This window comes from Larus michahellis, chromosome 1 (assembly GCF_964199755.1).
Source record: "Larus michahellis chromosome 1, bLarMic1.1, whole genome shotgun sequence".
NCBI classification, from domain to species: Eukaryota; Metazoa; Chordata; class Aves; order Charadriiformes; family Laridae; genus Larus; species Larus michahellis.
In genome coordinates, this window is record NC_133896.1 from 103444007 (window position 1) to 103466248 (window position 22242).

At 42.9% G+C, this 22242-nt stretch overlaps 1 protein-coding gene across 2 annotated transcripts; it reads left to right on the forward strand.

The window, feature by feature from the left end:
- The first annotated feature begins 4671 nt into the window (after window positions 1-4671).
- Window positions 4672-22046, forward strand: LOC141747402 (OX-2 membrane glycoprotein-like). Of its 2 annotated transcripts, none has more exons than XM_074597590.1 (6): window positions 4672-5128; window positions 6624-6707; window positions 7480-7806; window positions 8468-8734; window positions 10576-10689; window positions 19817-22046. In XM_074597590.1, exons 2-5 carry the CDS (start codon window positions 6650-6652, stop codon window positions 10683-10685), a joined length of 762 nt encoding a protein of 253 aa, XP_074453691.1. In that variant the 5' UTR covers window positions 4672-5128; window positions 6624-6649; the 3' UTR covers window positions 10686-10689; window positions 19817-22046. The 2 variants fall into 2 exon arrangements, with proteins under 2 accessions (XP_074453691.1, XP_074453698.1); XM_074597597.1 differs by having other exon boundaries at window positions 4674-5113.
- The last annotated feature ends 196 nt before the right edge of the window (window positions 22047-22242 follow it).

The window sequence follows — 22242 nt, forward strand, 5'->3', positions numbered from 1 at the left end:
GAAAAAGTCTTAGTTCTTCCAGAACGTCTCACTTGAGGGATTTTTTTTTTTTTAAAATGGTCCGGTACTGGATTTGTACAGGGCAGATAACCTGTTTTTCACTACTCTTTGAGTAGGAGCTTAGAAGTACTCTCTGATTCTTCCCAATTAATTGGAATTAATTGTTTCTTTCACTCCTAGTAATTGTGTTGTTTTCTTTCAGAAAGAAACACATTGCCTGTTGTAGAAGCAAAACAAAATACAAAGCTGAGACCAAAGCTGTCGTAAAGCCAGCCCCACTAACACAGCACATATAACATGCCTCGGCTTGCCTTCTTTTTAGCATGTCTGTCCCAAGAGCTGAAGGAAGTTCTCTGGGAGAGTAGAAATTAATGTAAAAAATTGTTGTGACTGTCTCACCTTTTTTTTTTTTTTTAATATCCCTCTTGCTTGATTATCGACCTGATTTTGTCCCAGTTACTCATCCCTAGGAAAGAAGGATTTGCAGTGTCTGGAGTGCAAGTATATTTGTTAGTGCGTGTAATATGCAGCACACTTCTGAGAGGGTCTGCACAGCCAGAGGTATTCACAGCCCACAGCTGCCAGGATGCTCAACCCTCATGCAGAGAAGAGGCATGTAAATGAAGATCAGTGAGAGAGACATGAGCAGTCATCAACGCAAAGAGCCCAACAGGTTTTGCTGGGAAACGTGACAGAGGAAGAGAATGCGAGCTTAGGTATGGATGTCTTAGCTGTACCGAAGATCCATGGCTGTTTGATGCCCGACAGCCCCCGTTCCTGTTAAGTCCATCTAATACCAAGCCTCCCTTTACAGCAAAGTTTAGGTATCTTTCATTTTACACATCTACTCTATAGGTGGAACGCAAAGAAAAATGTAAAATGTTTCCAGCCCTTTCTTGCCACATAAAGGGACCCCGGAACATTTTGCGGGTTTTATCCCTAGCCCCCATGGTTAACTTTCTCCTCTGGGAAACATGGTGCAGTTTCTGCTGGAAAAATTGGCCAGGATATCAAACTATCAACCCTTCAGCATTTGCTTGTGTTCTAGAAGTAAGTTTGAGGGAGACAAAACATGTGGTTGTCCACTATCACTTGGATGAATCACCAGCAAAATGATAGCTGGTGGCAGATCCTCTGGACCAGGCTGGACCTCCTAGTAGACCTATTTGAGCATTCATGGCTTGAGGAAGCGTTGCTTGAATTTGATGATTAAGGGGGATTTATATGAGCAGAGCCAGGAGATGAATGAGCAGAGCCTAACAGCCCTGCTGTAAGCCTCCAGCAGGTGGCATGCCCTGTAAAACTTAGTGGGGTTGGGCTCCACTCTAAGGCTTTATTTTCTTTCCCTGTTAAACAAGAGCAACTTGCAGCAGCTGTATCGTATTCTTTTCCTTAAAGCTATACAAGTGTCCCTGGTTGCTGCCTCAACTGGTTCTGCCCAAATGAAGTCATTAGTTCAGAAATCAAGGGAAGAACCAAGGTATGTGTTATCAGCAGAGCGTGTCCACCCAGAAAGCAAAGGAAAGAATAAAGAATAGACCTCATTCGTGACAGAAGGGATTTCAGATTGCCTCTTCCACCAGCACGCAGGGCGTATTGCAGGGGAAGAAATAAAAAGAGAGGAACAAAGAAACCTCTGGATTTTAGGACAAGAGGTCTCTACTTACTCTCTTTCTCACTAACTTCAAAGGCTTTGTTACACCAGACAGCTGGTGTCAGCTCGGCCACCACCAGCTCCAGAAAAGGTGATGTATAAAGAAAGAACTTTGCAAAATTCTTCAGAGATTGCTGAGCTGAGGCAGAGCATTTTAGAAAGAAACAGTTGACGTGAGAGCACAGAATATGACAGAAAGGGGTGTTTTTGTGTTTCTTGTTCTTCTATGACTATAAAAAGATGGTGAATTTTTTGCCTTTGCTGGGCTGCCTGGAGTACTTGCTGCTTGCCTCTGTCTGCCTTGAGGTTACCTTTGGTCTTCATCTACTATTTCAGAACTATCCATTCCTTGCTCAGCTCTGTTTTCCTCCCTCTCTTCCAAGGAAGAAGCCCTCTTACTTTCCATACCCTTTCATCATTTCCTTCTTTCTTCTCTAAGTTTCCCCAGCCCATTGAAGGAGAAGTAAAATTTGGATAAATATAGAACTTCTCCACTTCAGTAGACATGAGTTACAGCATGAGCTAATATAAAATGTTGCTCAAGTCGCCCAAATATCCCCTTTATTTTCATGAAATAAGGGCAGGAAGATGTCCCTGGGACTTCCTTGCTTTTGTCACTTTGATGGCACAGGGCACTTCTGGATAAGTTTATTTTAAGCTGTATAGTCCGCAGCTCTCTGGAGTTCCCTCTGAAATCCCCTCAACTATAGTGAGGGCAGGTGAGCACAGGAGACTTGCTAACACATTTTTCTCATGAAAAGAAAAATGTCAGTCTCAAACAATAAGTAGTAGGCTAGTTGCTGGAGACTTGGCCTGCTTTAGAGAGAACCCAAGGTTGGCAGAGGGAAAGTTAAGTGACTTGAGACCTACTCGTCAGTCCTAGGAGACAGCAGAAAATGTTGAAAAAAGGAAGTAGTTGAGCTTGGGCTTTGGTTTGTTAGTTGGCAGAGGAAGGGCACCACTAAATGAAGCATGGTGGTGGAGAAGATGTCTCCAAGGACAGCTGTACCCATCTGGACGGGCCACTGCCCTGACCCCCAGCCTCCAGCAACAGGTTAGTTCTGATTTTGTCGGGGGGAGGAAATCAGGCACTTTCTTTTTTCGCAGGTCAAAAAGCGCTGCTTTATGCGCTGTGGTACTGAGAGCAGTGGAACAGGCACAACTAACACACAGGTGAGCCTGGGATGACTCTGGAAAGGGGTAAACACCACCCCATTCCTTTGGAATGGTTTAATAACAGTGCTTCAAACTCTCCCATGCATTTGTGTCTTAAGACAGGGGTTCTGGATTTAAGTGGGCAAGTAATGTATGGGCATCTTTGCCAAGTAACATCAGACTGTGCCAAGTCTGATATTTTTCGCATGAGTAATGATGATTTAAAAAAGGAGACCTTTTAGGGCCTTGCAAGAGAAATATTACAATTGGTAAAAATGACACCTGAAAACATGTGTCTGCATGTGTGTGAAAGTAGCTGAAGAAACAGCAAATGGCAGACACTGAAGGTCCTGTATTGATTGCAAAGGATGCTGATTCTAATTAATCAAACTGAGAAATAGGTTGTTTCTGCCAAGCCTGGGACAAGCCTGATAAAACTACAACAGAGACAACTTGTCAGTGGAAGATCCTGTAGTCCAACAACAGGAAGATGGCAGCGAGAATGCCCTGTATCACTCATGCTGTCCCTTTTCCTCTCAGCCCAACAGGAAGGTAGCAGCAAAAGCAAAAGACCACTCCCAATGATGTGAAAGACATATCTCAAAATCAGGTTCTCATCACCAGTGAAGAGGAATCCAGAAGATCCTGTCCAGACTGCTTGAAAGCTTGAAGCATGAAACTGGGCATAAAATCAACTCTTCTAGAGATTTTGTATAATAAAATGACCTTCCCGTTCCATAAGATCTTCCACGGAATTTTTTATGCTGATTTCCTACAGCCTAACATCATAAAAAAAGGTAGGGTTTTTTTTTTCTGGACTGAGGATCCAGAAAAGAGGTAGAGTCTTGGCCTAGTACTCAAAATCTTATTGCTGAGCACTGCTGAGCCAGTGACCTGCAGTTAGTTATTACAGTTTGTGGTAATTACGGAAAAAAAAAACTAAAACAAAACAATTACTAGGTTGAGGAAAACCTTGGTACATTTGTCCTGCAACTTCCAGTGAAGCCTTACAATAAAGAAGTTCAAGAAATCGATCAGGTCTGAAAAAAAATCCAAATACTTTCTGGAACGCTAAGTATTCACAGTCCAGTATCTGGATGGTGAGTGTCACAGCTCTTGGCCATTATTACACATTTATTATTACTGCTGATGCTGCTGCTGTTATTATTACTATACTCTGTGCCTGCCGTTGGATTCTAGTTTTAGTGATTTATGATAGCACGGAAGTCTTCAATAAAGATTCGCTCTTGATGTGACTATCAGTACGCTTGAACTGAAACAGGAGATAGAACACGCTCTTAACATACAAGCAATTTGCTCCGTTGCATGCTGGAATGCAGCCCAAAACTTCTTAGAAGGCAGTTCAGGTTTATGCTGCTGGTTTTCACAAGCTCATCTGCCCTGGAGAGCTGAGAGAACTAATTACTGACAGCCTTGTATTACTGAAACCTCACGGTGTCCCAGGGGTTTACCCCGTTCTTACTTTAAGAAAGTGATGGGCTTTGGCTTGTTTTGTTTGGTGTTTGGTTTTTTTTAATTATTTTTATTTTCTTCAAAGAACAATTTGTTAATTTGGTTGATATTAATAATCCTTGATGGAAAGAGACGCGGGGAGGGGGGGAAGCCGTTGAGGAAACCCTTCGCAGCCGGTTCCAGGGCTAAGAGTGGGCTGGCAGATAATTACGGTGCGTTCACAGACGATTAATCAGGCGTCAGGGCATGAGCTCGGGTACTGCCGGTCGCTGCCCTCCCTGTACCAAAACCCGTAGCCGCCTCCCGGGGCGGCGGGTCCCTGCCTATCGGGCGAGCGAACGGGCGGAGTCCACCGCCGCCTGCGGGCGGCACTCGCCCCGGCGGCTACCGCGGACGGGACGGGCGGCGGCGAGGTTGTGGGGACGGCCGGGGCGCTGTCGCTTCCCGAGATTCGTTTTGTCCTTCCCTCCTTGCTTCCAGGATCTTGGCAGCACCCGTGCCCGGTGACCCACCGCCGGGGAAGGTGGGGCCGCCGCCCCGGAAAGCGGATAGGAGCAGCTGCTGGGTGTTGCAGCCCGTCCCCGAGCCTTCCCCCCGCCTTTTCTAACCGGGAAGGACCCCCCCCCCCGTCCCGGGCCCCGAGGTGACGGATTTACGCAGTAGTTGCCTCACGAAGCTTGCGTGACATCAGAAATCAGCGCCGGCGAGTGGCGCCCGGTGCTTATTGGGCTTTATACAACTTTTCAAAAGTTGGAGAAGTTTCACAGAAGATCGCTAAGGACAAGTGGATCCAGCCCAGGGGTACAGTCGGTGGCCCAGGAGACCTCTGAGGTGCGGTTTGGGAAGGTACGGCACAGTGAAGGCTTTGCTCTTTAGTTGCTCTAGTCTTACAAGCTTTTTTTCTTTTTATTTTTTTCCTTTTTTTTTTCTTCTTCTTTGTCTTTCTTTATTTTCCCCTCTAATACGCTAAATTGGGTTTATGACCTAAAGGGACTTTTTCTGTGGCCAGTATAGCTATGCAGTAGCCTATTTCTTCTCTGGGTGAAATCTGTATGAAATCTTGTAGCTACAGTGGGTGTTAAGGACTTTAACAGCATTAAAGCAGTGAGATAGAAGGCTGTTATTGAAAGCAGTGCTTTCCCGCAGGTATGGCCCATCCTTCTCTGGTTTATACATACTTCTATAACTCAAAATTTCTCCCTTACTAGCTATGCTGGCCCTTGATTTTTGCATGTTTTTAGGAATATCTATCTGAATTTCTTAGAGCCCTACTCAAGTATCTGGCTATACTGTATGAGCTGACAAATTCATTATTCACTGGGCTTGTTGACAATGGATTACTGTTTCTTGATTTTACACATAAGAATCTGGTCTGTATTCATGCTTGGTAACTGCGGAGTTGTATCAGGAGTTGTTTTAGCACAGCATGCTTAAAACTTAAGGGCCGGCTACTGGTTGTGTGCATATGCGTTGTGTGCACAAGCTTGATAGGAATTTGTTTCTTACATAGCTTTTTATTTTCTCCCTCTAATTAATTTATTTATTCATCAGCCCTCCTTTTTTAAGCTGTATGATAACACAGAAAATGCTTTACAGTTGATTCTCTCTTCTATTTTTTTGCATGTTGTGAAAGCCTTTAAAAAGTTAGGCTTTGCATATGCTCTTGACAGAAGACACTCCCAACAAGCATCAGCTAGTTGTGCAGACGTTGGCAAAAAACCTCAGGTGTAGGTGATGTGCGTTACAGACATATTTTATGCGAAATAATGTTTCCACGTAAATATGACACTATCTTCAGTTCCAGGGAGGTCAACAATTCAGTTGTGTTGTGGTAATATTAACTGATGGAGGGAACAGGAAGCAGGCCTAAAGCTGTTTACTAGGGAAGGCAGCAACACAACTCTGTTTTTGCCCTTTTCCCACCTTGGAAATATATTTGTATGCAGCATATGCAGTATGCCCCAAATCTTCCCCAATTCATGCAGTTTTGGACAGACGGGGAGTCCTGAAGTCCTTGGAGAAGTTGCTTTCAAATTGTCCCTTGATCTTGCAAGCTAACGGCACCTCTCTCCCAAGTGCCGCAGCTAGTCCTGGACAACCAGTACCTCACAATTCTGGTGGATTAATGCCTTTCTAAATTCCATCCTGCAACGTTTTCTCCACCTTGACCAGAGCACTTTCTGTGTTGTATAATGAGACCCATCAGAACTCACCGTCTGTCCCCAGAACTATGGTTTTTTTTTCACATGACAAAGCTACCGTTAATGTTTGCACCCCAGGGATGTGATGCCACCAGAAGGTGATGTTACTAAGTCATGCATCTCTTCTTATCTTTCTTCAGGTGAAGCAGATTTTTTCCCTTCCAAAATGACTTTCCGAGCTCTGGTTTTGTGCCTGGCTTGTGCTGGGCTTGCAGAGGCAAATGGTAAGTTGAATTTCCTGAAATCTGCATGAAAATTGTTGGGGAACTGGTTTCTGATTCCTGAGGCTTCAGCAGTCAGAGTAAGAGGCAAAAACAGGTGAAATACAGATTGCTTGTGCCATTTGACATAGTTAGACAGCTGAGGCATAGATATGGAGCTGGCAGATGTGACACAAGACCTCCTGGAGCGGCATTCGGAGATGGGAGGGACATGCAGCATCCCATATCTAGAATGACACTGGACACCATTGTTCCCCTGAGTTCACAACATCTCATAGTGGATCCTTCCTGCAGGACCAAATCTCTCTTTTTTTCCTTTCCCTCCCTCTCGAATGCTCTGCATACACTGAAGCTATGTAGTCCAGAAATTCTCTCTAGTTCTTCGAGAATGGCTTGGCATGCACTTCCCTTGTGCATTTAATATTCCTCTAGCTTTTAGGAAACAAAAACTGAGTCTTTGCTGAGAATGGGAAGCCATGAGGTGATTTAATAAAACTGAAGTGGGAATTCTGCAGGGATGGGTACTGAAATTGAGTGCGTCTTTTTACTTTGAATAGTTTAGAAGAAAGCCAGAGCCTCAGCCAATGTAAATCAACATAACGTCATTGATTTCTAGCAGGAGGTGGCGGAAGGACTTTTCGGTGGGGGAAAACCATAGAAACAAGATGTAATTGATGGAATTGTTGTGTCTGTGGGTAATCTAGGCTTTAGAATCAGCGTTAGGCTTCTGAGTGTGTGATATATCTGCCCATTTCACTATTTCATATCACCACAGTCATTCCACAGGCGGAACACAGAAACGTGACGGTGGGCAACAACGTGACTCTCGGCTGTACCCTGACAGAATCCAAGGATGTTGTGCAAGTGACATGGCAAAAGGACTCTGAAAAATCACACAATAATATAGCTACGTACAGTACCCTAAAAGGATTAAAGATTCATGAGCCCTATCAAGACCGAATGAATTTCACGAGTCTGGTACTCAATGAGACAAACATCACTTTTTGGGACACTAGAATGGACGATTCAGGGTGCTACACGTGTCTCTTCAATACTTTCCCTTTCGGCTCCATCTCAGGACGTACCTGCCTGACTGTGTTTGGTGAGGTTCTCTGCAGGGGTATGCCTGTAGTGGGAAAAGAGGTGTTTTCTCACTCCCAGCATTTTCTTGAGCAGACTCGGGAGCGGCAGTGGTAGGAGCATCCCTCAGTGGAACATGGTGTAGAAACAGAGTGTTACTGCTGTAAGCAAGACTCTGTGGTGTCATATTTGAGCCAGTTGTGGTGGCTTTGGCTCTGGGCTGTCCTCGTTCATTATTCTGAGTAGCAGGTAAAAAGCAAGGAGGGGGATAATTGTTTGTAATCCCCTGAGCAATCCCAGCTGGAACTTGGGCAAACCAACATTGCCGGTTTCCTCTTGGTGCTGGGTACAACCCCAGTGCTGTGAGCTGCTGTGCCGAGCCCTACCACTGATAGGGAATTGGCAGATAGGAGAGCAGCATGGACCGAGAAATGGTTTAACTGTAACAGACTGTTTTAAAACCCGGGATTTCAGGTTGGGGTATATAACTTCAGTATAAGGGAAGGAGTATTGATTCACCGGGGGGGAGACTTGACCCAATGAACTCTTCTTGCATTCCTGTGCCGTGGGGCTCAGTGTGAATCCAGTAAGCTTTGCTCTGATTGATAATGGTAAAATTGTTGTTACTAATTATGACTCGGTGCTCATTGTGGTGATGGATTGTCTCATTTGTGTGTTGGAAGGTCTCAATGCATCTGTCCATTACAACATTTCCGAAGGTCATTTGATTGCCACCTGTAATGCTGTTGGCTTCCCAGAGCCCACCATCACCTGGAACAACTTATTCAATTCTACTCCTACACAGGAGACAGTCAGGCACACCAATGGGATGGTGTCCATCACCAGTAAGCTGGAGATCTACAACACTCAGAGCATCGGTGCACAGGGTTTGACCTGCAGAGTAAGCAACACAAATGAAAAAATGGAATTGCCTGTGAAAATGAAAAGAGGTAGGTGAACAATACAAGCTATTTGGCAGTGTTTTCCTGGCCTTTGTGTTTTGCAATAGCATGTTTGCATAGAACGGGAATGAAATGTGTGTGTGCCAAGTGAGAAGAAAGGAAATCCTACTTTGCTTTCATTGCCATCTTTGAGATGATAACATATGGGAGTCCTGCCCAAGAGGAAAAAAAGCCAAACTAGTCAGCTAGGGAGCTATGGGTTTTTACAGGCACTATGCATTTTGCCACAGGTTGAACTTCAGTTTTCACACAGGCTTTCACAGTTTCTTTGACAATCCAAAGGTAGATATAAATATTTGTCACATGATATCTATCTAGATGAAGTAAAAACTGTGGGTCACCTAATGAACACTGAAGTGGAAGTTGTGAAATTAGTAACAAACTATCTCTGAACAGCAATTGACCAAATGTTTCAGTTAAACTTACTACCTCTGTTGGTGCAGTTAACCTGTATATTATGTTTTAGTTTCTGTGACATTTTGCTAAGACACATGTGTAATGGTTAGGGAGGAATAGTATTTTCAGGCAGACAAGAAGGTGATCAGTTGAAGATACTTACATTGATTTTATGGGGAAATCTTAAATACGTCAGTGTAACATCTGAATATCTTGTAGTGCTAATTTAATTTCTTCCAACATTCTGTTCTTCTGGAGGGACTTTCACCCCAGTCCTGTAGATGAGAAACAGAAATATTAAAAGCTGAGGTACCATTCTCAGTTCGCACAGGAACATTGACTTAGGTGATTTAAAATTCATGTCTCCAAATCCAGAGCCTTAAAAGGAAGACCACTTGGAAATTAGAAAGACAGGAAAAGCAGCTTGGGATTGTGGGTTAATTCTCAAATTATGTGCTCAAGAAGTGGTTGTTACAGGAATAGTAGTAAAGAGTAAGACCTGACTTCTAATATCTTCTCTGTAAAAGTTCAAAAGCAAACTTTTTCTTAATTCTGAGTGATACTAACTTAAAAAGCATAATAAATCCTTTTTTCCTGTCTCAAATGCAATATTCTTTTGTTTTGGCCTTTTAAAAAGGAAAAGTGTATCTCAGAAAGCAGGGAACTAAGACCATTGTTATTCCTTGCTAGGAGAATGAAAAATCAGCTAATGGCTTGTTGTTTTAACAGCCTTATATTTTAGAGAAATTCAAATGAATAGTTCAACCTAGGTTTTTTAAAAGACGTGATAGTTTTGGCTTGATTCAAATAAATTTTAATTCATAAAGTTTTCCAGCTAGCATCAGTGAGCATTGAAACGAGCCTTCGTGTTACCATTTTGATTAGTGGCAGTCAAATGAAGTGGCTAATACCTAATACCAGGGAGGGACATTTACGCTCAGATGTTGAGTAGAGCTACTTGCAGGCATCAAAACATAGCCTGTCTGCTCTTCTGAAAGTTAATTGAGCCTTCATGACAGTGGTAAGTGTTTAACAGTAAAAGGAATAACTCTTACTTTACAAACAAAAACCTCAAATTCTGGACGAACAAAAAAACTCTTCAGAAAGTGTCAACACTTGTATAAAGTTCTGCTTATGTAGACATGCCAACTACTGTATCAGGTATGGGAATGAGTTTTCTTTGCTGTGGATGAACATGAGCACATCTTCTCTCCACAAAGCATTTTCTGTGGGCAAGTAGGTTCATCTTTGAAGATACACACGCTCACTCTCTCTTTTGAGCAATTGCTGCTTTCATGTAGCTTAGCAATAACTTTCACCATCTCAATGAGGACCACTGTCATTAATCAGATGTCCTCTTGGCTCTTTTTGCTCTTTTTTTCCTATATAAATTAGTTCAGTTTGGTGTATTTTTTGTTGGTTTGTTTTTACAGAAGAAGGATCCTCGTTGCTTTGGCTGATGATTATTGTGGGGATTTTAATTGTCATCATAGCTCTGACTGTCACGCTGTGTTGGAAGAAGAGGATGTGCAGGAGGAGTTGAAGTGGTGAGTCACTGATGCATGGAAACCAATGGGTTTTGTAGAACCCATAATAAGGTCTGGTCATCTGCAGAGAAGAATGAGACACTGTTGAGGTACCATTAGGAGGTATGAGACTGTCATATTGGACGAGTAGACTTTATAATAATATGTTTACAGCTATTAGAGGTTGCCTCAGTTGCATGTTATTTTACGAGCTGTTTTCCCACTGCTACTGCCGAGGGACAATGCAGGAGTATAAACTCTGAGGGGAGGATCCGAGCAGAGCAGGACGTGCTGCTCGTGGTTTGCTTTAAGGCAGAAGTCTTACCAGAAGCAATGCCCTGGTCTTCCACATTTTCATGGAGGGCCACAAAACTGTCCAGTGTAAGTATGCTGAAAGAATTTTTGGCAAAAGAGGTGTGTTGGAGAGAAACCCACTTATGCACACTGACATGATGTCAAGGGTATGGCTTTCTTCTGTCTTTGTATTTTTAAGACAAACCATGTAATAGGATGGAGAAGCACACTCAAACTTGGCATGTGAGCCTGCTTACTAATGATGAGTTAAAGAGAAAGTGCAGTCAGTGTAATGTCCTTGTATGTGTGATGACCTGATCACAGATCAACTCAACTTTCTAGTCTTAATTACTAACAACAGAATGAAAGGAAAAAATTAGAGGAGGCGGGAGGCCTTAGGCTCCAGAAAATGCAGAAAATTGGTGGTTGTTGGTAGTTTCACTCTTGTTTAACTAGATCAAAATGCTGTGTCTGGCTTTAAATTCTACTGATATGTTCAGAAACACCAGCACACATTAACTCAGTTCCTGATATTTAGATACTTGCTTCATGATGATAATGTGATGTAAGGTAGGGAAGTGTTTCCAGGAATTGTTAACTTATACCTACAGCATCTACTGTTACGAGAGGCTGATCTAGTAAATCTGCTACTGCCAGAGATGCAAAATTCTTCACTGAAAGAGAAATAAACACTTATTACACCCCAGATATAACTTCTTAATTGTAAAGCATATACGAGCTTTCCATTGATCCTATAAGCAATTCAGAAGAGAAAATTTCTGTTGCATTTTTAGACCAACCTGGAAGTTAAAGGGCAAGGAGCTGGTCCTTTATGTTTTTTAAAGGATCAGAAGAAAAAGGTGAAATGCTCAAAAGAAAGACGTGTATCTTCATTCTTGAACAACCGTTCCAAACACAAATGAGCTTATACTAAGTAGACCTTGAAGGAGGGACCTTGAGGGAGAGGTCTGGGATCACCCGCTAGAGCAGATCAGAGAGTGAACAGGCACTGAAAAGTGTAGGTGCGGCCTTGCAGTGTTTCAAAGGCTCTTCATTGCATCATGCCAGATGAGGAGAACGACACAGGGATGCTGTGACTGCACTGGTGCCTGGAGCAGGAGCAGGGTCGGTCAGTGAAACATTGCTTGGCAAGTACTAGGTTGTTCATGTTTAGACTGGGCTGAGGATGTTAACATACCTCCTGGTGTGATTCTGGCCCTTGGATAATAGCGGTTCCCCAGGCAGTGCCTGCACGTGGTTCCAGCAATAGCTTATGACAGGACCATCCCCAGCAGGCAGTGTGGTTAGCTTCACAGTGGGTTTCCTATGCCCTACTCCATCTGCTAAGCATGAGGCTTGGAACCCTCAAGCCGTTTCACACATCCTTGTGCCACATCGTGGATCGTACAAGACATGATTTCTTGCTGTGGAGACGCTGCTCTGATGCACAACAACAGAGCCAACACGTTACTTCGGAAACTTGGAATAGAGCCCCCTCCCCTCCCCTTGTAAGAAAAGCATAAGACACAGAAAAGCATAATATGTTTAAACTGAAAGCACTGTGCCCCTTCTCCCATAGCTAATGGCTCAGAGCTTGAAGCCCCCATGTGTCATCAGGAGAAGTGGGGTCTCACGCCTTGCTGCCTGGGAGGGCGTCTGGATTTCTGGCCTCATGCGTGTGCTGGTGTGTCACAGGCTCGAGACTTCATGTAAATACCTGTTCAGTGGGGCAAAGAGGGTAAATTAGACAAACAGTGTGTAGCAGTGGGTGTAAGTTCATTGTATTAGAGTTTATCAACAAAAGGAGGATTTGAGGGACTTCAATTGTTAGTGTTCCTTCCCATTTATCGTAGGTTTTGATGAACTGTGGCGCCAGGATGTGACTTCTGCAGTGGGCTTGTAAGTTGTTCAGTCTCTCTTCTTTTAATGTAGTCTAGTTTTTATCAGTCCTAGTCTGTAGCTTTTCAGTTGCATTTTAGTCTTGAGTTTTGAAAATGTAATACGCTGACCTGGATCCTTTTTGCATAAAGGCAGCATTACTTTATCCAGAGTAATTTTGAACAGCTGATCTTATTCCTTCAGACCGTGACAGCTTAGGGAAATGTGTAGTCTATCTTCCTAATGTACATCTGTTTCCCAGAAGGCCTCATTAATTAGTTTGTTGTAAAACTCCAGTACTGGTGCAGTTTGATCATTCTGTCACCATCTGATTGTGTGGAGGGTTTTTAAATTTTTTTTCTGCTGTCAATTGCTGGAAGTTACTTACAATTTATCAAGAATACCTGGGAGCTACAGTAATTTTTAACGCTATGTTTAAAGTGCATTACCACTCCGCAAATACCACATTGTAATGAGGAAATCCCCTACGCATCCTTAGCTCCCCTCTGAGCAGCACACTGTGGACCCTAGTCTGGTTTCGCAGTGACTTGTTTTTTCCCCGATGGTCTGTAAAATTTGTTTATGCTTTTTAAAGCATTGGTTGCAGTTGATTCACCCGAAAGAGAATAACATCTTGCAGAAAGCCCTTTTCTGGTTTTATTCTCTATTATCTGCAGATTGTGTTGGAACAAGGAGCAGCTCCTACGTACATATTTCAGGACGGGCTTTTTGTAACAGCACAATAGAGAGCTAATAGCGCTGGGTGGAGGATTCCGATGTCTGTCTGAGGTCATTATCTGGGCCTTCAATACTTCTTTTCATTCTCCACTAGATAACAAGCAAAGCCTTTCCAGTCTTGTCAAGATGCCCGGTTTTAAAAGTAAAACAACAGCTTTTTGTTTGGCTGGGGACCATTCTCCATCAAAGTTTCTTCTCTTCTGCTGTTGAGAGTATGGTTAGTTTTTGCTTTGCTTTTATTTTTGTTGTTTCCCTCTTCTCCATGGTAGACGCTTGGGCATCAGGTGAAGAGCTGGGGCTCAAAGTTGATCTCCTGTCCCTCAGGTATTTGTGTTGTGTACGTTACAGAGCATACATACGTTTGGGTTTGTCCCTGAAAACATCCCAAGTGAAGCATCTTCACAGTGTCTGGCAAAAAGTCACTCGTTTGGAAACAAACTGAGCAGCCTTTGTGGTGAAAGCTGATGCAAAAGCTTTGGAAAACTCACACCTTCATCCTCTGCCAGGCAGTGAGACAAACCTAGCCGTCGCTATCGCTCAGTTTAAGCATGATGAGTAGGGTGCAATGAATCGCCAGACATAACTTCACCCATGCTGGAGATTTCTCAGTAAAAAGAGATTTCTTCTGGTGAAAAGTTACACAATTTCCTTCATGGCTCAACTAACAGAGCTTAACTGTAGACACCGACAACATGAAGCAGTCCAGGTAACAAGCCGAGTGCCTGGATAAAAACAAAATTAAGGCTGTTACTCTGAATAAATTCCTGTGATTTACCTGTTGCATACGTGTCTCAACCTGAATGATTTGCACAGCATCAGTTGTTTATTTCAAGGCTTGCAGGAGGATAATATTTCAGCCTGGCCACTTAAAAAGCTTTATAGTCAGTTCTCAGGACCTAGCAGCCTGCAGGGGAAAAACATTCCACGCAAAGAGTTTTCTGGAGGCTTGTGGTGGTCTGTGAGGAAGGGCTATTTCACAAATGGATATAAAGGCCAGCATGATATTTATTATTTTTTTTTAAGCATTGGTATGTTGATTTTTTTTTTTGGGGTAGCTTATGCATGTTTTGCCAAGTGGAAAGCTTTAGAAATGGTCAAATAGTACATTTGTGTTTAAAAAGCTCTAACAACAGGACAAAAAATTCTTGGAGCTTGTTGTTGAATAGATATGAGGCGACTTAAGAAAGCTGAGCAGGTTAGGTGAACCTGAAAGAAGAAAACTTGGAGTGATAGAAGAAGAAACTAGGTCAGATCAAAATATCTGTTGTGTAAAAAGTGCCAACATAGCAATGTTTTTTTCCTGTTCAGGAATTGAAACATTCAGGTTTTCCTTCAAGCGGAAATTTTATGGAACTTAGATTAAGCGGCATTAAAGTTTGTGTTTCAAGATGTTTGTGTTTGAATACAGCCAACTGTATTTCAAAGAGATGCTGAACCTCAGTGTAGCTCAAGTGTTACGCAAGTGATATAAAACAGATGGACAATACCTCTTTGTTACCAGCTAGAGATCACTTAATACCCTGAATAGGAATTCCAGACACTCTGATTATTATTTTTTGAAATTTGAAAGTTGCTACAAATAATATAGATTCAGGTCTGTTAAGCCGCAAATAGCAATTTGGCTGATGAGCTGTAATACGTAGGTGTCAGAAACCTAAATTTTAGTGTCCAAAGAAGCCTTGAAAGACTGTGAAATATGGGAGTCTTGTGCAGGAGATTCCAATTCTTTGTGAAAGTTTACAGGAATAAGTGCTTGTGCACACTTTCCATTGGTTTGTTTATAGTAAAGATAGGAATTATTTCTGGAAAAGCCATTAGAGTAGTATCCTCTAGTGTTTATTCAGTGTGGCAAAGGCTGTGTTTCTAAGCTTTGGCTTAAAAAATATGGCAATTCTTATTTTATCTGTAGGACTTGACTTATTTCTTCAGTAGATTTGCTTTGGCATTCCGCTGTTTTTCTTAATATTAAGAACCTAGGTAGTTGAGAGCAACATAGTAGCAGCTCGGTTTTAGGAGACTTTTCAGCGTAATTTTTCCTAACGTGACAGCTAAATAGCAGCCTTTCAGATGATAAACTCGGGACATAACTCCCTCTTTCATGAGGCAGATGGATATAAGGCACACTGCTTACAGAGGAATGGGTCTCTGGCCGTCCTGTCCCAGATGGGGAGACTCATTTTAGAATCGCCTTGGTTTCCTCCCAAGTGTGGCTTTGTCATGAGTAGGAGATTATATTTGTCCTATTTTGAATTCCCCAAAATAGCAAAAATATGCGGTGGTATGTTTACAACAGCCTCATTCCTTTACCATTTTTAACACTACACCAAAAAAAAACCCAGAAAACAAAAAACCACAGTGTAGAAGCATAGTAGCCAAACAGACCTAAACAGAGCTAATGAGGGGAAAAAGAAAAAAAAACCCAACACAACAAAACAAAAACACCCAAAAAACACCAAACTACAAAAACAACCATACACAAATGTCAACAGAGGGGTAATTCTGCTGTCAGGCTGCCCATCATGCAGAAATATTTCACAACTCAAGTGAAGATGTTTTCTGGGTTTAATCAGACGCTGCTAGACAACTCCCGTTCCCTAGTAAGTCCCTTAATTTTCTGATCACAGAAAGGTGCCTGGCAGTGCCTTCCAGTCTGCATCATACGCAGAGAGAGCACGGGTGCTTTTTCCAAGCTTTCCGTGATTTAGTGCTACCCGTTTTCATTGCGAAGGGCAGGGGTGGCTGGTGCTTTGCTCATTTTCCCATCGTGTTTTGCCCCAGCGTTTTTTTTGCTGGGAAAAGCGTGCTCCTTGTCCTGCTTCCCATTTTGGAGAAAAACTGGGAGAAGGAGTGGCAGAGGAGGAAAGGGGGGAAGGCACGTAGATGAATTCAGGTCTCCTGGGGCATGGCTTGGGTTTTTGTCTGGAAGGATGAAATGAATCCCGTTTGCCACTGAAAGTATGAAGGTAGTGGGGTGGGAAACAGCTCAGGAGAGGTGTGGAAGTACGGGCTACTAAAGACGAAATTCTTTCTTTGCAAACAGGGAGGCCTTCATTATGTGTGACTAACACAATTCCTGTGCCTCACATCTGTGCTTGTATTTCATTATGAAGTAATTTTCCAGTTCTTCATTCTCCTTTTCATTCTGACAATAGGGGTTTGTATATAAGCAGAAAATGAAATGGCTGGCAGCTGAAAGGGAGGAAAAATAGCACTCTTGTGATATATGAATAGTTGCCCCTCTGTTTCAATTTCTTGTTTACTTTCTTGGGAAGAATTATTTATGTGCTCAACTGTGAAATGTTTTTCCTTTGCAAAATACTATGGCTCAATGCAGAGTGATTAGGTAAGGAGATGGAAACCTTTCTCTTACTCTTCTACGTGAAAAGTAAGGATGCCATACATTTTATTATTTTTTCAAAGCCACATAAAGGTAGTGTCATAAATTTGGTCTCAAACATCAGAATGATATTCTGAAATATCAAACTATTTATATATTCAATAATTAGCCTCATTTGTGTATTACCAACCAGGAATGTTGATTTGCTTTTCACAGTTTATAAATCCATTTAGAGTTTTATATATTTCTTATCTCACTGTCATATTTTGAATTCTGCAGTGTGTGTGGTTTCCAGAATTAAAAAAAAATAAAATGTTTGGTTTAGTAGTAGGTATGTAGTACGTTTGGGGTTTTTTAAAAAAAATCATGTAACCTTGTCTTCAGATCAGTTTTTTAAAAATCTGAAATGTTGTTTGAACAGGTATTGATGGCCTTAGTTTAATGAAAGTACAGAGTAATAACTTTTCCAATTCATTTGTTATCGTATTAGTAGGAAACGGAAAATGCCTTTTTGCTTTTTTTGCCTTTTTTTTTTTGTTAGTAAATCATTCTTATTGTATGCAAATAGATTAATATTAATTCTGAAAATTTGTCATGCCACATTCCATGTCTTTTGCTAGGAAATGCCGCCTTAATTTTTTCCACTGTTTAAATACGCAGTAAGGCTTTGCACTCAGCTGCCAATTTCTACATTCAAAAAGGGACACTACATTGTCCAGTTACTTTTGAGGTACCTTATTAAATTTTCGGGAGATGCAAGCAATTGAATGTCAAGCCATGCTTATGTTGAGGCAGTGGGGGGGTTCTGGGGTGCGCTGTGTAGCAGTAGTTGAGATGGCCGCAGTCAGCTTAAGGGCTGGCTGATGGTGCTGTGCAGCACAAGCAGTGAGTGCCACCACATGCTTGCTGCTCCGGTGTTTACCTGAAGGCAGGAACGGCTTTGAAGATTATCTTTCCAAATTTCCGTCGTAGGCCCAGAACCACAGAATGGCAGGGCTTGGAATGGACCTTCGGAGACCATCTAGTCCAACCCCCCTGACAAAGCAGGGTCACCTAGAGCAGGCTGGACAGGAACGCATCCAGGCGGGTTTTGAATATCTCCAGAAAAAGAGACTCCACCACCTCTCTGGGCAGCCTGTGCCAGTGCTCTGTCACTCTCAAAGGAAAGGATTTTTTCCTTATGTTCAGATGGAATTTCCTGTGTTCCAGTTTGTGCCCGTTGCCCCTTGTCCTGTCGCTGGGCACCACTGAAAAGAGTCTGGCCCAGCCTCTTGACACCAGCCCTTTAGATATTGATAAGCATTGATGACATCCCCTCTCAGTCTTCTCTTCTCCGGGCTAAACAGACCCAGGTTCCTCAGCTTTTCCTCATAAGAGAGATGCTCCAGTCCCCTGATCATCTTCGTAGCCCTCATGTGTGTTATGGTGGGATGTGCAAACTTCATCCTGACATGTGTGTGTGTGCATCTCCTCCAGGTTTCTGAGGAGGGCTGGCTGCTGTTTGCTGTTTAAAGCAATAGGAAAGGGAAGAGCAGAATGGCCAGTGAGGTGGGTGAAGGCACGCTGCCGCGTGTTCCCAGAGAGTGCTCCAAATGCCAGTAGGGCAAAGGCCAGGAGTCTTTTTTTAACCACATCTCTTTGGCCCATCGTCGCTAGGCACTGTAATCAGAGCTGTAGAGTGATTTAGAATAATTTTAGGGTGGGAAGACTATCTTTGGTGGGGGAGAGACAAAAAAAAAATAATCTAGCAGTTGCCTTTTATGGAGTACTGTGAGCTGGGCTGATTTTTAAATCTTGGTGATTGAAATCGCCAGGCAAGAAGCTTTGATTTAAATCTTCCAATGTAGTTTCGATTTCTCCTTCTCTGTTTTCATTAGTGTACTTAAAAATAAATGTTTGTTGTTGTGGTTGTACTATACAGGTTTCCCTTCAGCAATGGTAAACGTAAATTCACGTCTAAGTTGCTTTCTTGCGTACTATAAATTACCTGGCTTTTAAAACACCTTTTTCAGTAATGTGTTTCCCTCTACACTGGTATGTCTTTTGGCAGGTACTGCCAAGCAGGATCGTTTGGCTTCCTCCCAAGGCCAAGCGGTTTGTAAGCCAGCTCCTGCCCTTCTCCTGGTAGTAAATGGCTTTGAATGGGGTGTTGGCGAGCTGGGTAGTTTATCCCCACCCAAGGAGAAAATGCTGTTGCATAGTATGATATTTTCATAACTCGTGTTTTCAGGCTTTCTCATAAATATGCTCCCAAAGGAATTTTTTTTGCTTAAGGAGAAAAGGGTAGAAATTTATTTCCCCTCCCCCCGCCCCCCCAGTTTTAAGATTATTCTTCCTTGGAGCATGACAAAATAATGAGAGGGGTGAACATCCCTCAGAGTATCCATTTTGAGAAGTTGGCGGCGGGATGTTGTCGGTGTGGGGCAAGCTGGATGGAGTCCGTGCTGCCTGCTGGGAGCGGTGCCGCCGCCTGTGGCTCCGCAGGCATCTCCTGCGGTGCTCCGGGCAAGCGGCGCTGGGCTCAGGTGTTCTGGGTTTAGGCACAGATCCTTCTGTGTAACAATACTTTGTGTGGCAGGCATGCGTCTGTGCTGTTAAAGGTAACGTATCTTCTTAAATTTAAGGTAAGGTATTACCTGTCGTGAGCAAAGGAAGCAAGGGGGAGCACAGGCTGAAGCCAGTTCCATTGTGGTTTAGGAAGACGCGCTACTCGTTGTACAGCAGGGAAGGTCCTATGGTTGTTCACTAAAGGGCAGTTTGAGACTGTTCCTCCCCACTTTCCCCACTGTTTGTTTCTCCCCCCAACACCCAACAGCAACCAGCCTGCTCAGCAAGATCTGAGGCAGCAACACAATGGCCACTATTCATCCATTTTCCTGTTTTTTTTTCTTTGTGTTCTAGGATCCTAGAGGATTTCGATTCACCTACCAGATCACTACAGCCTAGCAGCCTGAAGTCAACATTACAAGCAGTGACTGGACGGACTGGAAAGAAACAGCAATAAAAAGGAAATACATCACTCTACCCTTCATAGACACAGAGTTGATCACTGAAAAGACTAGCACAATGTTTGTTATCCGGTCTAGATGCCTATTCATAAAAAGTGGGACCAGAGGGACCTCTTAGTCCGCTCCTCTGCTGCTGGGCAAAATCTGCTTTGCTTGTGCCACTCTTGGTACTGCTAGTGTGCAAAATGTATTTGCCTTCTTCCAGTTGAGTTTTGAAAATGTCCATGGATGGAGGCTCTGCAGGCTCTGTGGGGATGCTCTTCCAGTGCCTAATCGCTCTCGCGGTAAAGAGGGGTTTAATTTTTGCAAACATCTGTCTGCAATTTCACTTGCAGCAACTCTTCATTCATCGCCCTCTTCCTGACATCTGGTTTTCCTTCTCTTACCTGTCTGACCCAACTCCTTTTCCTTGGTGTACGTATGAATGTGCCAATGACCGTATAGCTTAACTCTCGACCTGCTGGACTCAAACCACACCAAATCTGCCAAAATTCTTGGGGAAGACCAATAAGGCTCCAGGCAGGTTGCAGATTAGAGGCAGTAGCTGCCACACTTGGTAAAGAAGAGTTGTAAGTAGTTTATTTAATTTGGCTTTTCTTTCAAATCCCGAGGTGGTGGATTTTTTTTAATATATAAGTGAGGAGGAGATGAAAGTGAAGCCCAGTAGTTGGAAGTATTGCCATCCCCATCTTTCTTTTCCTTTCTGTTTTGCTGTCATTCTCTTTCTGTTTTTAATGGAAAAACTCTGTTAATATCCCAAAGTAGCCCTTGCTTAGCTGTCAAAATGCACGTCCTAAGTTTGTCAATAGTTCTCATGGTCATCTTATGCACTGTTCAGAATAGTCTCCCCGTCTTCATCCTTTTTTGTGGTGTCTTTTTAAACACAGGCAAATACCTCTGCTGGCCAAAAGCTATTATTCCCTACTTGGACCTTGTGTGGGATGTTACAGTCTGGAGCTAACTATCGTGTGTCACTGCTGCGAATGTAATGGTATCAGTGGGGAATTTTACAGAGGCAGAATTGACTGCTTTGTCATGGTTTTGGTAGCGGAGAAAGATACTGCACTGCTCTTGCAAGCTGGGACCTAACGCTGCTCCTGCCCCAGGCAGGACCGGAACCCCTCTCCCCACCACTGCCCCTGGTTGCTCCTTGCTGCCTGCCCAAGCCTGCAGATCTGGCCATTCCCAGGCTTAATCCTCCAGTTGCCCATGTGCCCTGCTTGCTGGGGCGTCTCCCGGGCACTGCCTTGCAGCTCTTCTCATTTGTGAGGGGTGGGAGCCTCGGCGTGCCCTCTGCCTCCCGGCACCTCGCCAGGGCTCCATGCCCGCTTCATTTGTTTGTGCATCTGCAACATTCCATCTTACTAAGTGCGTAGCGTTTTGGGGGGTTTTTTTATGTCATACGTTTACCAAGAGTACAAACTGTCAGTCTCAAAAAATCAGCCGAGAAGATCTAGCAGATGGCAGGACTTGTGATAAGTGTTCAGAACCAGTATTTTGTTGGGTTCCAGAGCAGCGGCCTCTCTAGAGTCTGGCAGAAGTTGTGTGTGTGTGCGCATATATATAGGTCTGTATGTATTACTGAGGACATGAGGGGTGACGTTTGCTGTTACTGTTGTAGGTGCAATATGAATTGTTTATTTATACTTCTAATTTAAAAAAAAAAAATAAATCTGATCCATCCAAAACACCAACTGGTCCATTTGATTTTTTTCTTCTGCTTGTTTGGGATATCAGAAACACTTCATTGCAAATTGTGCTTTTTTTTATGGTTTTGATTTACACTTTGCTTCCTTTCTGTATACAGAAAGTGGGACTTCAGGGGGGTTTTAAGATAGTTTGGGGTTTGTTTTTTTCAAAAAGAAATTTAAGCAAAACATCTTTTGAGAAAAATTTACAGAAGTATTTTTGACCACAGCAGTGCTGTGGTTTACTTCAGATTTGAAAATAATTTCCATCAACCAAAAAAATAGTATTTTATATATTTAGTGATATTTTGTGTGTGCCATGTTCATTGCTTAATGATTCTTTATCTGAAGTTACATGCTCTACTGATGTACAACTGTCCTTATTTCTGTATTTGCCTTTTTTGTAAAGAAGCCAAATAAAGTAACTTTGAACCTAAGGCCACGATTCCTTTAATTTGTAGCACACTGTTTGCGAGCTTTTATAAATCAATGAGGGAAGCCTCATACATGAGCTCTAAGTGCATGAATAATTCCTTTGGGAAAGGCAGTAGTGACCTGGTGTATTCTTTAAGATGAGAACTTTTGAGAGGAATAGTGAAACCACAATAATTTTTCTTTGTCGTGGCACGAG